This window comes from Cannabis sativa, chromosome 4, assembly GCF_029168945.1.
Source record: "Cannabis sativa cultivar Pink pepper isolate KNU-18-1 chromosome 4, ASM2916894v1, whole genome shotgun sequence".
Classification (NCBI taxonomy): Eukaryota; Viridiplantae; Streptophyta; class Magnoliopsida; order Rosales; family Cannabaceae; genus Cannabis; species Cannabis sativa.
Window position 1 is genome coordinate 78131862 of NC_083604.1, and position 16414 is coordinate 78148275.

A 16414-nucleotide genomic window follows, 5' to 3' on the forward strand; every position below is an offset into this window, starting at 1 on the left:
CATGTTTGATAAAAAAAAAATTATTTTATTATTAAAAAATTGTCACTAAAAAATTATCTGAAGGTGATGTTTTTTTATAGTGTGTACAATTAAATTTTTAAATAAAATTATTTTTAGTACTGTAAAATTGTTTAATATTATTGTACATATTATAACTATAATATGAGATTTGTGATATAAAAAAATTGAGTTATAATTAAAAACAGAAAAAGGCATGTTGGGCAAATATATGATATGGTTTAATGGTCCAATATTAAACAAGTTGAAAAGAATTGGCTTGTTTTTAAATTGTTCTTCTTCCACCTATGGCAACTTGGTTTTGATTATATGATTAAGTAACGCACGCTTTCATGTGGGCTTTGTCTCTCTTACTAGCTAATTCCCTTTTTGAGCTTTATTATATTTTTTTTTATTTATATATAAGAATCATATATAATAATGATAAGAAGCAAATTGTGGTAGTAGTAGTGTTAGAATACATAATGGGCTAAGCATTATCCCTTTTGTTTCTTGGACTTTTAAGGAAAGTTAGATCTAGTCTTTGCTTTAGGGCCACTCTCCCAAGTCTCAACTATACAAAATGGGCCATTTTCCTAATCTTTACAAAAGTTCTCTTATATCATATTTTTCATGTGTAAATTAGTATATATGATGTTGATTACTAAATGATCTATTACAATCTTTGTACTAGCTACGAATTTACTATAAGTAATTAATTATATATTTGATCAAACATGGGCTAATTGAGTTGGTTGTTATGGGTCCCTTGTAAGTGTGTCACAACTTGCGTATAGATTAGATATAAAAAATGAATATATATATATAAATATATATATAAAAAAAGAGAGAGATATACATACCAAATTAAAAGGAAAACTGTTACTATAGCCCTAGATGATGCCATATGAGTCATGAGTGGGGGAAGGATATGTCTTTCTCTTTAAGAAAGAAACTAATTAAAGAAGTGAAATTTTCAAGGGCAACCCATGTGACAGACACAAATGGAGGAAAAAAGAGCATAGTTTATATTATTTATATATGTGTACACAAACATACATAAATGATACATATATACTTTACTTTTATTAAGATGGGACGTGTGATTGTGGCCTAATGTGGTTGTCATGAATATGCATATGATTCCCTAATTGTAATTGGTGACTTAGTACTAATTTTAGGTGTTTTAGGTTTGTTTGTATTGTTAATTATAAAATATAAATTGTGTTTGTACGTGTAATCCAGGTATAACGATGTTTTGTACATCAATGTTAGTAGCTAGGTTAGTCATTTCTATATGATATATTTTTTCTTGCTATTATATTTGTTTATAATTTAGAGTATTTTGTTAAAAAAAAAAAATTTTATAGAGTATTATAAGTCATATTCTTAATATGTGCGTTAGAGACTCTAATTTTGATAAATTATGTGAGGTTATATTTGGTACTTTGATTATAAAAAATAATATTTATTAATTAAAATTAATTTACAATTATATTTAGTTAATATGTAATAAAAATGGTAGTTCTCAACTTATTTCAAAAAAGAAAAGATAAGGGCTGATTAGTTTAATACCCGAATTCAATTTTATGATTTTGAAAATTGAGAAATTTTATTTATTTAAATATTACAAATATAATAATTTACAGCTTAATTCGTATAAAATTTGAAAATAATTTTATGTTTTTGAAAATTTACAAATGTTGACGCCCACATCAAATACTTAATTGGTAGAGTATTTTCAAAAATTAAATCCAAATAAGAATTTGAGTTTTAAGCTAAAAAATAAAAAACAATAATTTTATATTTTCAAATATTGAATTTAAATACTCTTCAATTAGCCGTCTCAAGGTGTTGAGAGGCCTAAGGCAAAATTTGAAACGGGGCTTTTTTTTTTTTACAAAAAATTAAAATAAATATTATTTAATTTTTTTTTATTTTTGCTTTGAGATATTATTTATTATTAAAATTTTAACACAATATAATTAACTCTTTTATCTCCATATAATAAAGAATTTTTCTCACATATAACCTAACTTAGCGTAATATTTGATTATAATTAATAACATCTTTATTGAAGTGTTATATATTTTAGAACTTTTATAAGAAAAAAAAAATTCAATAGTATGTCAAAAATTATATTAATTTTTTTTTAATATATGTTATAAGTTTTTATAAATTTAAGATGATAAATAATAATTAATAAATATACTTTTTATTTAAGTTATAATATTCTTGGTAGTTATTTTTTAAAAATATTTGATTTATTTATTAGTATTACAATAAATATTTTTATCTGTTTGATTACGCCAAGAATAATTTTTAAAATATTGTTTACCAAATATAATCTTTGCTCCTTACCAAAAATATTTATAACATATTATTATTATTATTTTAAATAATGTACTTTTTTTTTTAAAAAAAAAAAAAAAACCTAACAATTTTAGGTAATGCATTGAAACCTTACATAATCTTTACAAATTTTAATCAATACCTTTAAAAATCCCACCACACTTCAACATAAAATCCCACTCTTATCAATTGTGCTATAAGTACTTTTATGAAAAATATTGAACCAAAATTTATATATATACATCTATTATATTTTTATTTTTATATATAATATTAATTTTAATTTTTTAGGGCCTCTAAAATTGTGGGGCCTGGGGCCTAAGCCCTGGCTGCCCCAGGCCGGCCATCTCTTCAAATATTCTCTTACTCAATTATAAATTTAACTTTTTAAGACTCAAAAATACTAAATAACACTACACAATTAATCACATTTTTATAAACAAATTTTTACATACAATTTTTTTTTTGACGTAATTCCCATACGAAATTTGAGTGCTATATAAACATAATAATGCGAAAAATAACTTAAATACAATAATTTAGTTACTATATATTGCTTCAACTATTCTTTCTTTTATAGAAAAAGTACATAAAACACTATATCTTGTAAAAATTTTATTTTTTTACGTTCATTTTTTTTTTTTATATATTTTTACGGTATTCTATAAAAATAGAATAAAACAACATTAAAACAATAATAAAATAACAACAAAACAACATAAAAAATAATATCCAAATAACAAAAAATTAACAACAAAATAACAAGAGTACAACATAAAAATACACTAAAAAATCGTATTTTATATAAATAAAATTTAAAAAACCATAAAATATTAAAAATTTCGTACAACACTGTATTTTTGTAATTTTTTTTTTTTTTTTTTTTAAATTATCGCTTCTTTACATATTGTCATGCCTAGTCCTCTTTTTAATTTTTTTTTTTTTAAAAAAAGATCCTGATTCATTAAAGTAGAAAAATACAAAAGTCAGGATATGGCCAGTAAGGCAAAGAACCATTCCAAATAACTTCATTGTCTAATCCTAGTCCCGTTCCAACACATACATGAGCAATTTTGTTTTGCTCCCTAAGAATAAACATGACAGAAAGACTAGGACTGAACGACAACAAATCACAAATCGATATCACCCAAAACCGAACAATTACAACAATTACTAAAGATCTTATTTACAACACTTTTACAATCCGTCTGAAGGATGCTAACAGGAAGCTTTATTGCTTGGCCCATTGTATTTGTAAGGCTAAGAGGATAGCTTTAGATAAATGTTAATCTTCTTAATTATGATAATGAGATAATTTTTCAAGAGTTATACTATATAGTACAGTCAAACATTAATCCGAAGTGAAATGCCACCAAATTTTATAATGTGTTTTGTCTGTGGGGTTAGGAATTTGCATAGGTACTTTATTAAGTGACCATTGTGTGTGAATATATATTATATATTATGGAAGAGGTTTCAATGGTTACATTTTTATTGTAACTATCATGGTTACATTTTTTTTAAGCCATTGAATTACTATTAAATGGTTGTGATTAATTTGGAAATTAAATAAAAATAAATAATATATAACTTGTAACCTGAAAGTAACCTAATCATTTATTTCCTTATAAAACTTTAATTAAGATTAATTATATTTTAGAATTAAATTAATTATAATTTTTAATTAATTTTTTGCAATTTATTACTATATAAGGATCTTTTAGCAATTTATTTTTTTATACTTAAATTATTTAAAATTTTATAGCAAAACTTTTTATAATTTAAAATTATACACATATAATTTCATAATTTAAATTTTATTATATTTGTAATCTTAATTTTAAATTATTTCACTTAATTATTTATTTTTTTATTTAAATAAGTTGAAGGATTTTTTAGAAAAAAAAATGGCTGCACTTGTTATCGATTGATTAGCTTCAGGCCTCATACTTAGTTCATATAATTGTAACAAAATAATTAAATATCATTTAAAAATAATTAATCATTTGAAAATTTATAATAAGAAGAGCATTTTAATTTATGTTAAAAGAAGTTTAATTTTTGTAAAAAAAAAAATTATTGTAAATATTATAATTAAATAACTTAATTATTAAAATAATTCAAGTAAGGATTTAAATATAAATATAAATTGCTAAAAGAGGTCTTGTTGAATATTTAATTAATTATTTTAAGAAAATAGTTAATTATAATTAATTAATTCTAAAAAAGGAATGTCTACTATATAATTAATTATTTTAAGAAAATAGTTAATTATAATTAATTAATTCTAAAAAAGGAAAGTCTACCTATTAGTAACCTGCTATTACAGGTCAAAGAAAAATGTAACCATATGGTTACAATAAAAATGTAACCATTGAATAGTCACCCTATATATTATATATAATTCACTAATTTAGGTAGATATTTTTATAATGTTAATTATGTTCCATGCAACGAATTTTAACATACAGAGTTAGGTGTATAGAATAATAATAACAATAAAAATACTAGGTGGTTAAATAGATAGAACAGATCAAGATAAAGTAAATTTTAATAAAGTACTAAATCATGTTGACAACTTGAAAAATATATTATTTCATTTTTTGATCATCTCATCTCATGACAAGAAGATCTTAAACTATTTTCATAATAATATTCTGGGAGTAAACTACTTTTAATTAATCATTTTAATTTTTAATTAATATCATTATTCTGCTTATACCTATAATATATTGTTCTGCATATATTATAGATTGTTCAGTATATATATGGTTGATGTAAAATTCAAAAATCATAATGTTAAAATAACCTACTTAAAAGTTACATATATATGTATATTTTTTTTACACATTAAAAGTTTTTAAGAAAACATTGTAATTATAAGCTTAGAAATTTTTAAATAAAACATAAAAAAAGTACTAAAATTTGACTCAAATGGGCATTTACTCAATATGGGCTAGTGGGCTAAGTCTCAAGTCTATAAAATTTGGGCTTAGTAAATAAAGGCAGCCCAATACATATTATTACATATATTTTTTTTTAAAGAAATATATTATTACATTTACAAGCATTAAAAAAAAGAGTAATTTGCGGCAAAAACTCCCAACTATCAATTTACTTGCAAAAAACCATCCAACCTCATATTTTGGTAGGAAAACCCTTCAAAGTACTGTTCCGTTTATATTTTTAAGGTGTCGTCTATCCAGTCTCGTTAAGTCCTAATTTTGCCTACGTGACAATGACAGGTCACTAAAAATTTATCCTATGTGGCCATATTTACAAAATAAAAATAAAAACTTTAAGAGTAATTTGCGGCAAAACCCCCCAACTATCAATTTACTTGCAAAAAACTATCCAAAAAACGTTAAGGTTGGATGGTTTTTTGCAAGTAAATTGATAGTTGGGGGAGTTTTGCCGCAAATTACTCTTAAATTTTTTATTTTTATTTTAAATTTATTTTGTAAAATATGGCCACGTAGGATAATTTTTTAGTGATCTGTCATTGCCACGTGGGCAAAATTAGGATTTAACTAGGCCGGACAGACGACACCTTAAAAATGTAAACGAAACAGTACTTTGGAGGGTTTTCCCACCAAAATATGAGGTTGGATTATTTTTTACAAATAAATTGATAGTTGAGGGGATTTTACCGCAAATTACTCTAAAAAAAAATGTATATGTGTCCTTACTGATTTTTTTTTTTTTTTTTTGGAAATTTATTTATTTTTTTTTTTTTTTGAGAAATTTCACTGTTATTAAAACTGCATATCGTTTACAACAACAGAGAAAATAGGATTTGGGATTTCACCCATCCAACTGACATCTTCATCCAACTCAAGAGCATACTTAGCTAAACCATGAGCAGCTTGGTTAGCATTTCTCTTAACATGAGAAATAGTTACTCCTGAGAAAAAGGATAAAAGACAATTAACATCCATAATCAAATCATTAAAACTAGAGAGGTTCGGAGATGGGGAATTTAGAGCTGATGAAACACGTAATGCATCTGTCTCAACATGTGTAATATGTAATTGCAATTGCATAGCCCAATTGAGACAATGAAATAATGCTTTGGCCTCCATCTCATCCGACCTAAAACAACCTTGGACTGGCTTGGAAATAGCAGCAATAACACTGCCATGGTGGTCTCGAATAATAGCACCTACCCCTAATATTTTTTTCTCTTGGTTAACAGCGGCATCAACATTTATTTTCAGACCTGAAATGCCAGGAGGTGACCAAGAGGTATCAGAATTAGAACGTTGTAGTGGAGTTGATGCAGAAGTATGGCCTGGTGCAGAAGCACTGCTGCTGGTGTGGGCATTGCAGTTGTTAAACTGCTGCTGGTTTTTAGTTCGAGCCCGTTGATATTGATGCAGATGTGTACTAGCAAAGGATGCAATATCATGACTAGATTTGGACACACCACCATGAATAACCTTATTCCTTTCATGCCATATAGCCCACATTGTACATATAATTAATTCAAGATCTTGCTTAGAATGTAGAGAGGATAGATGTATCAAATAATCACCATTGTACATATTATGAGTATGTGTGTGATCAATGGTGAATTTAGTGTCTCTCCACACCTTTCTTGCTGTAGTACAGTTAAACAAGGAATGACCAACCGATTCCCAAGCATTATTACACAATGAGCAAGTTGCAGAATCTATTACCTTTCTTCGGACTAGACCAGTAGCTACAGGAAGTGCATTTTGCATCACTCTCCAAGCAAATATTTTTACCTTAGATGGTAGTTCCAAATTCCAAAACGTTTTCCACCAGGTGCTATGAGAAGAGGAGGCATGTGTTTGCTGGTTTTCTGCCAAGTTCTCAGCAAGATGAAATCCTGAATTTACAGTATAACAACCTGTAGTAGTATGGTGCCAAATCAACCGATCATTGGTTGGAAAAAAACTAAGAGGAATGGTAACAATTTTGTCAACATCTATGGATTGAAAATATTGATTAAGAAGGGAGATGTTCCATTCTCTTTGGTCTGTTATAAAGTGTGACACTGTCATTGTATCTGCCCCATTGAAGCTAACCGGTTTAAAATCTGTGAAACCTGGAATCCATCTGTCAAAACCAGCAGATACAGTAACTCCATTACCAATCTTGTATCGCAAACCTTCAATAAGTAATTCCCTTCCCCAATGTATGCCTTGCCAAGTGAGTGAGGGTGAATGACCAAGTCGTGCTTCCAAGAAATTGTTATTTGAAAAATATCGATGTTTAAGCAAGCGGCTGAGTAGTGAATTAGGCATCTCAAAGATTCTCCAAGCTTGCTTAGCTAGGAGAGCCTTGTTGAAATTAACAAAAGAGCGAAAACCCATGCCACCTTCAAATTTCGACTTGCATAACAATTTCCAACTACGCCAATGAATCTTAGATCCATCCTTAGTTGAACCCCACCAAAAGTTAGCCATCATGGACTCCAATTGGCTACAAAAAGTAGAAGGCAAACGAAAACAACTCATAGCATATGTAGGGATTGATTGTACCACTGCTTTTAAAAGAACCTCTTTCCCTCCAACTGAGAAGAGTTTGTCATTCCAAGCATGTAGTTTTTGCCATACTCGTTCTTTGACATCACTAAACATTTCTTTCTTATCACGCTCTGAATAAGCGGGAAGGCCAAGATAACGTTCATGACAATCACTAATGGGCATCCCTAGAGTATGGTGGAAAAAGTCCTTGGCAGATTGTGAAGTGTTAGGCGAGAAAGACATAACAGACTTTGTAGTATTCAGCAATTGACCAGAGGCGCTGTGATAAGTTTCCAAAACTCTTTTAAGTGCCACGGCTGTGCTGTTACTAGCTTCACAAAACAGAAGACTATCATCCGCAAAGAGAAGGTGAGAAACTGATGGCGCATGACGTGTTAAACGCAGGCCTTTTAAATGCTGGACCGATTCCTCATACTGTAAGAGTCGTGATAATCCTTCAGAGCAGATTAAAAATAAATAAGGTGACAAAGGGTCACCTTGCCGAAGACCTCGAGTAGGTTTGACATAACCAACCTCTTCACCATTTAGCATGAATGAGAAGCTTGTGGAACTTAAGCAACTCATGATCATAGCTATCCATTTAACATGAAATCCCATCTTACGCATGACTTCTTGAATGTAAAGCCACTCTACTCTGTCAAAAGCTTTACTCATATCCAATTTTAGTGCTGAGAAGCCTTTATTTCCCCTTGTCTTATGTTTCAAGTGGTGTACCAATTCGAAGGCCACAAGTATATTGTCCGTAATTAGTCGATTTGAGAGAAAAGCACTTTGCGTTTCAGAGATTACCGCTGGAAGGACATCTTTAAATCGCATAGCCAAAGCCTTAGAAACAATTTTATAAATGACATTACACAGGCTTATTGGTCTGAAGTCTCCCATACCTTGAGGAGCATTGATCTTTGGAATGAGAGTAATGAGTGAATGATTAAGTGTGTCCAAGCAGTCGCCATCATTCAAAACCCCCAATACAACTCTTGAAACTACATTCCCCACAATAGACCAATATTTATGGTAAAACATTGCTGACATACCATCACTTCCTGGGCTTTTATCCGGATTAATTGTTTTGAGAGCATTGAAAACATCATCATTGGTAAAAGGGCGGATCAAAGACTCATTCATTTCAGCTGTTACTGTTGTTGGAATGGTTGAGAGAGTGTGACTTAAAGCTTCGTGATTGATATCAGATGCAGTAAACAAGTCCCCAAAAAAAGTTGTGATTACATCTGTCATACCATTTTTTGAGGTGATCACAGACCCATTGCTGTCAAGTAGAGATTTGATTGTGTTATGCTTTTTGCGAGTTGACGCATAGGCATGAAAAAACTTGGTATTTTGATCTCCATTTTGCAACCAATCGACTCTCGAACGCTGCTGCCAATATGTTTCTTCTTGAGCTAACAAATCATCAAGAATATTTTCACTTCGTTTCAACTCTGCCATGGCTGTTAAGCTTCGATCATCACCATTATTTAAGTCAGCAACTTGCTTTTGAGCTTTAGAAATTTTCTTCTTAATGTTGCCGAACTTCTGTCTATGCCATTGTTGTAAAGAATCGGAGCACCTTTGGAGATTATGTTTGAAAAGTGCAGCAGCAGTTTCTACTGAATCTTGCTGCCAGTTTTGCTGAATTAAACTTGTAGCTTCATCTTCTTGTAACCAAATCTTCTCAAAGCGAAATCTGGTGCGTCTTATGGGCTGCTGGTTTGGTGCATTGTGTGGCAGAATGTGTACTGCAAGGGCACGATGGTCTGATCGATAATAGTCAAGGTGGTGAGTAGTGATATCTTGAAAGGTCTCATGCCATAAGGTATTAACAAAGCACCAATCTAACCGTTCCTTGATTGTATCGGGTGTGATTCTACCTTTAATCCATGTGAATGGATCTCCAACAAAAGCTTGCTCATGTAAATGACAACGATCAAGAACATTACGAAAAGCATCCATTTGAGCTTCATTACGTAAGGCTCCACCAGATTTATGGCGATTTGACAAGATTTCGTTAAAATCCCCAATTATCAACCATGGCATCAAAGGTGCAACGTCTTTCAATCTCTCTAAAAGGGTCCATGATTGGTGACGATTTTGAGCAGAAGGTGCTCCATAAAAAGCTGTAAAATGCCAAGTTGGGCCATGTCCACAAGCCATGTAACAATCGAAAATGTTTATATTATAATTTAAAAGTGTTACATCAACATCATCTTTCCATAACAACATCAAACCACCACTAAGACCAACACGTGGGACTTCAAGTCCATTATTAAAATGTAAAATACTACGTAAACGAGTAATAGAATTAGAACCTAACTTAGTCTCCATAATAAATAACACACTTGGAGAATGCTCTTTGACAAGCAACTTGAGATGACGGAGAGCTCTCGGGTTCCCCAAACCCCGAGAGTTCCAACTTATGATTTTCATGGTTGATGGCGGAGCTGAATATCAGACTCCGCATTGCTGTCATGATCACCAACAGAATCCATTTCATCAATAGAAACATGAGGGTGAGGTTCAATTTCACCAGACAAAGGTGGAACGAACACTGCTGAGGGAGAACCTCTACATCTTTTGAGTGTTTGCCTTAAGTTTGGTCCATCCGAAAGCCTTTTGCTGAAGCGATTTGGTGATAAGTTTTCTTTCCCAGTTTGCTGATTTGCATATGGTGTGACAATAGGCATTGGTATGTGACTATGTGAGGATGGTAATGGAGTGTGGAGTTGGTATGAACTTGCTGGTGGAAACGTAGGGCCTTGTGGTGGATATGTAGCATAAGTATTTGGTGCTTTATTTATGACAGCAAAAGGTGTAAATACCCCAGATAAGTCAGTAACCAATTCACTTTGTGATGGCCGTGGTATGGAGAGGTTTTTAGCACTAGACAGTGGGAGATTTGTGTTATTAGTAGCAGTAGAAACAGTTGCTGGTGTGAGAGAAATCGCTGGTGTAGAATTTAGTGCCGCTGGGACAGACCTTCCTAGACCACTACCAGTACCAATATGTTGCATTCCAATGACCATGTTGCGTTGAGTTGTAACTTCAGCAAGAACTGAGGTCGGTGATATAGTAACAGCAGGGGATAAATCAGTGGCAATAGAGGACTCTCCTATAGTGAGAGGAGTTGGATGAGGAAGTTCACGGTTCTTAAGATTTGGTATGGCCGAGATGAAAGAGTTTTTGGCCAATCGGGTGAGTAATGGCCAAGCATTACCCTTAGAGAAATCCGTTCTATAGCGATCATAGTTGGAAAGTGGTAATGAGGAACCCTTCATTGTAGGCCGGTACTCGAGATCTGGCTCAATGCCATTATCAATTTTCTCAAGGTAAGTAACACATTTGTCAAAAGGATGTCCTAATCTCCCACACTCCATACAATACTCGGGCAACCTTTCATACCGAAATTCAACCCAGAATTTCTCTCTTGCTTGCTGAAGCGTGATCATTCGCCCTCGTAATAAAGGCTTTGTTGTGTCAATTTTAACTCTGACACGCAAATAAGGACCCCACCCCTCGTTAAGAGAATCTTCATAGACATCCACATACTCGCCAATAATATTAGCAAGTGCTTTGGCAAGTTCTTTTGTCTTACTGAGAAAAGGGAGTCTATAAATTTGAACCCAAAAGGGTGTAAAGACAAGGGAATCACAGTGAACCGATTCTCCAGGCTGTGGCGAGTACAAGATAATATGGTGATTTTGAAAGTGGAAAGGTTCCCTCAGTAGAACCCTTGTTTTGTCTCCTGCACAACCAAAACTCAGCGAAAACATCTCAGATGATTCAGTAATTGTGACTGGGAACCTTCCATTCCAGTGTTGAGCCATTTGGTTCCTAAAAGTGGTGAGCCAAACCTTCTTATTTGTGAGAACTTTTGCATACAATACATGATCAGAAGGGTTACGATTCTCAATCAAAGCCAAACCAGAAAAATCAAAGACAGATTCTTCTTCCTCTGTAAGTGTCATAGGTTCTTTCATTTTATTTGTATAAGGATCCATGGAGGTGGAGGACAAATTGACGAAGGATCAAAGATGAAAAAGAACAGTTATTAATGGATAGAAGAGGGAATTTTCGGATGAACATGAAAAAACCAGAAGGAAACTGCTAAATTGAAGGAGAAAAACTGCTAACTGCTAAATTGAAAGAGAAAAAACTGTTAACTGCCACAGAGCACCAAAGTTGGGCAGACGCTCCAATTGATACTGTTTATTTTTGGAAATTTGGTTTAACTTCTTCTTACCTTTTTCATTCTTTTATCGTTAAATTGTCAAATGTCTGTGTTTTGAAAAATGACTGAAATGTTGGTTGGGAGTTACCCAATTACAAGGAAGAAAGGTTTAAACGTTTAATAATTAAAAAGGGAACCCACCAAAAATAATAGGGTTAATACTATTTTAAATTTTGTGTTTGCAAAAATTTTATAAGATAATAAATTGGACCCTATAATTATAAAATGGTACAAAATAGTATAATGAACTCAATTTTTCGATAATTTTTTTTAATATAACTAACTTGAAGATAATTTCTAATACAAACATATGCAAAAAATGTATCTAGTTTTGTCATAACAACTCTAAATTTAGTAATTATTAACTTTTATTTTGATAAAAAATCAGTTCGGGGTACTATTTTGTACCATTTTAAAAAAATACATATCTAATTTATCATTTAACAAAATAAAAAATCTAATCAATAACTTTTACAAAATATAATATCCAAAATAACATTTACACATAATAATATTAGGAATAAACAATTCATGAGTTGTGTAGGTTGAAGCTAAGCATATATATGTGTGAACAAATCCCCAACTAATTCATGCTCTAGAGTCAACTTTAAAGAGACTTTGATAGAGAGTTTTTTTTTATTTATTTGGTAGGTAGATCAATTAATTAATTAGAAAACTAATATATACAAAATCAAGACAAAATAGTTGTATTAACATTCCAAATTGAAAGATTATACATGTTAAAGTAAGTTCTCACCTTTTTTGAAGTTTTCCACTTTGTTTTTATCAAAAAATTATTAGTAAAGTATAGCTAACTCCTTTTTAAGTCAAAACAACAGATTAATAAGTGCCTAACGTCGTCTTTGAAGGATGCTAATTATTTTCTTCTTCTTTGAAAAGGGAATATTAATCTTAGTTCTGACTACTTTAATTAGACTGCTTTTGTCTTCATTTATAAACTTTTTTTTTTTCAATAAATCATAAACATTAACAAAGTGGCAAGTGAAGAATATTAATGGTTACCTTCCCCACTTAAACAAGAAAAAAACGTTACCAGTTAGTGGTCAAAAAAATCAAATCATGATCATGGAGCTGGACATATATGTATATATTATATATATATATTATTACATAAGAAAAAAAATGTTTACATATAGTCATTACAGATATTTATTGAATTTTCAAATAATAATACTATTTTCATAGAATAATTAAATATATTTGAACAATATTATTCTATTAATGATAATTTTTTTTTTTATAAAATTATCAGTTTGACACAGCTCTATTATGGGCAAAGCTTACTATTTGATAAATAATAAATTTTAAAGTGTTATAATATTATAATTACAAATATATATAAAAAAAAATATGCTATATAAAATTTTTATTTTATATATATTTTTAATTATTTTTTCTATAGTATAAATTCATTTGATAAAAATAATTATAATACTTTTAAATTATATTTTTATCACTTGTAAAAAAAAATCATAATTTATAAGAAACCATATATTGCTATGGTGTATTAATAATAAAAATAAAAATATAGAATAATTTAGAAAAATAAAAAATTTAAATATTATTTATTTTGAATATTTTTTCCTTAAAAAAATATTTTTATTTTTTGTAATATATAATAAATAATTAAATATATTTTTAGTACAAAATAATTTATTATAGATTCTTTCAATCAAAACAATTTTTTTTTTAAAAAAAAAAGTTAGATTGTACCCGTATTAATTTTTAACTGTAACTTCTTATAAATTATTCAATAAGTTATTTTTAACTAGTTACCAAACACTTTTTTATTACATTTTTTTTTTTTAAAAAAAAAATAACTTTTAGTTTTTTTAAAAATTGTGCCAATTAGGGGTCTTAAATGTAGTGTTTATTCAATTATCAAAACTCTATTATAGAAGTAAGAATTAATAATATAAAGAAATCTAAGAATAATTGACGATCATATTTTCTCCAATGTTTGCAAGAAAATATTGTTGTAAATAATGGATATGAGCATTCATTAAGTGAGAACCGTTCAATTTTTGAACATAATGAAAATGGAAAGTTCTATTTTTATTGTGCCAATATTGTCAAATATTTCAAGAAACTTGTCAAGCAAAGAAAATTGATAACAAGTGATTAAGAAAACACAAAGAGTGAAAAGAGAGTCAAACTCAAGTATATGACTTTTTACTCAATTTCCAATTTGGAACACCATGTAAATGTTACAACAAAATTAGAAACAACTTAATTATTTCCAATTATTTTAGAAATCCTATATATGATGCAATAATAATAAAGAAAAATGCTTCATCAATTTTGCTAATATGTATATAGAGAGAGGGACGGAGCTAAAATTGAAATTTAGAAAGGGGCCAAAAAGAAAAAACTAAAATTAGGAGGGGCAAATTATAATTTTTAAAGAAATTAGAAAAAAAAAAAAAAAAAATTGGGGCCGCATGGCCATCCTTGTGTATAGAGGGTCGCTTCTATATCTTTATATATTAAAAGTGTCTATCTAACGGCATTTCTTGGTTTCTTGGTTTAACAGAATATACCTTAACAATAAAGGAATATTCTGTTAAATTTAACGATGTTAATAGGTTTGATCTCCCGTTAACAAATAAACCCAATAATTAAACCAAAAAATTAAACAATCTTTTTTTTTAATTTAAAAAAATCATTTAACCACATATATCTCTAACAAATCGTATATTCACAATTCCCCTAAAAACTAACAGACCCTTCAAACAACATTGTCGATCTCGTGAATTAGGGTTTATAAAAGGAATCGATGGAGGAGATTCTGAATGAGTTAAGAATTCAAACTATTAAGAAATTATGCAGAGAAAAAAGAAAGTTAAGAGAGAATGACCTCTTTGGAATGGTGAAGGCACTCGAGGTAGTCTTCCCGGAGAAGAGTACAATCCTTGGGCTCACGGCATCGAGACATGCACTCGCTGAAGTCAACCCAAAAGTCGTAGCACCGCCCTTTGTTCCCTGTAATACCCCACCCTGATGCCATATCTATCTCTCTCGATGAAATCAACAACACCTTCTTCTTCTTCTTCTTCTCAATTGAAACAATCAGAGGGTGTTGGCATCGATTTGGTGACTGTGTCTGTCTAGGCTGGAGTTGGGTTGGGTAAGCGTGGTGCCAAATTTACCAAAAAGCCACCACTTTCAGAATTAATCAAACATGTGTTAGGCTTTGTTATCACAATGGTAATTTCTGCATAAGCTTTTTGGATGTATTTAACATATATTAATTTGTTGGTGGTTGAGAATAGCTGCATTTTGAACTTTTATAATTGTTAAAACTTTTTTATTGCAGGGTGATGTGGGATTTTTTGCTCAGCACTTAATCAAACATGTGTTAGGTTTCGCTATCGCAATAGCAATTTCTTTCATATATAGTTTTAGCATTTTTTTCTTAAAATAGATATTGTTTATTGATTGTTATGTATTGTTTATTTTCTAATTTTTATTCCATTGAAAATCAATACATGACTGCACGTATCAATCATATTTATCTTTATTGAAGCCTATATTTTTTAGTGCAAATATATATGTGATCAGTTCTACATATGTGTGATTAGCGGCTATCAATATTAGTACACCATACCTCATTGAAATTATCCTACAGTTATTATAAATATTGATTTTATAAAAAAGGCCTAAGCAATAAAAATAGAAAAATATAAAAAATAATCTAAAACTTCAAATAAAATTAACAATACGTGGCTTTGACACGTAACATCTACCTAGTAAATATACATATACATAAAAATAAAATAGAGTTTATTCACAAATATAGATTTTGTTTTTGGAATTATTAATTTCACACTTTGATCTAATTTTGATAATACTTTTTGGGTTAAATAACCTCTGATACACGTTAATTAAAATTTTCAAAAAATTGGTCGAAATATTTAAATAGCTTGTTGAATTTGCATAGAATTATCTATAGATTAAGTGATGAAAGTGCAAAATAATTTGAAAAATTAAGAGAGACTATTTTACTAACACTACAAATTAAAAAAGATTATATTTTTAGTGGCAATTGTTTAGTCACAATGTAAATTTTTTGTGACTAAAATATGATTTTTGTTCACAACAAAAAGTTACTTGTGACTAAAACATAACATTTAGATTCATATTGTCACTAATTTAGTTTTAGTCACAATAAATATTGTGACTAAAAACACATTTTAGTTACAATAAATTGTGATTTTTGTGACTAATATTTTTAGCCACGAATTTTAGTCAAAACGTAAGAATGATAATTTATAATTAGTCACAACTTTTAAACTTTTTATCACAA

At 29.6% G+C, this 16414-nt stretch overlaps 1 protein-coding gene across 1 annotated transcript; it reads right to left on the reverse strand.

Moving 5' to 3' along the window:
- Positions 1 to 14897: 14897 nt before the first annotated feature.
- On the reverse strand, positions 14898 to 15251 carry LOC133036569 (NADH dehydrogenase [ubiquinone] iron-sulfur protein 5-B). Its single transcript, XM_061113084.1, has one exon. The coding sequence runs from the start codon at positions 15113 to 15115 to the stop codon at positions 14951 to 14953; it is 165 nt and encodes a 54-aa protein (XP_060969067.1). The 5' UTR covers positions 15116 to 15251; the 3' UTR covers positions 14898 to 14950.
- Between the last annotated feature and the right edge of the window lie 1163 nt (positions 15252 to 16414).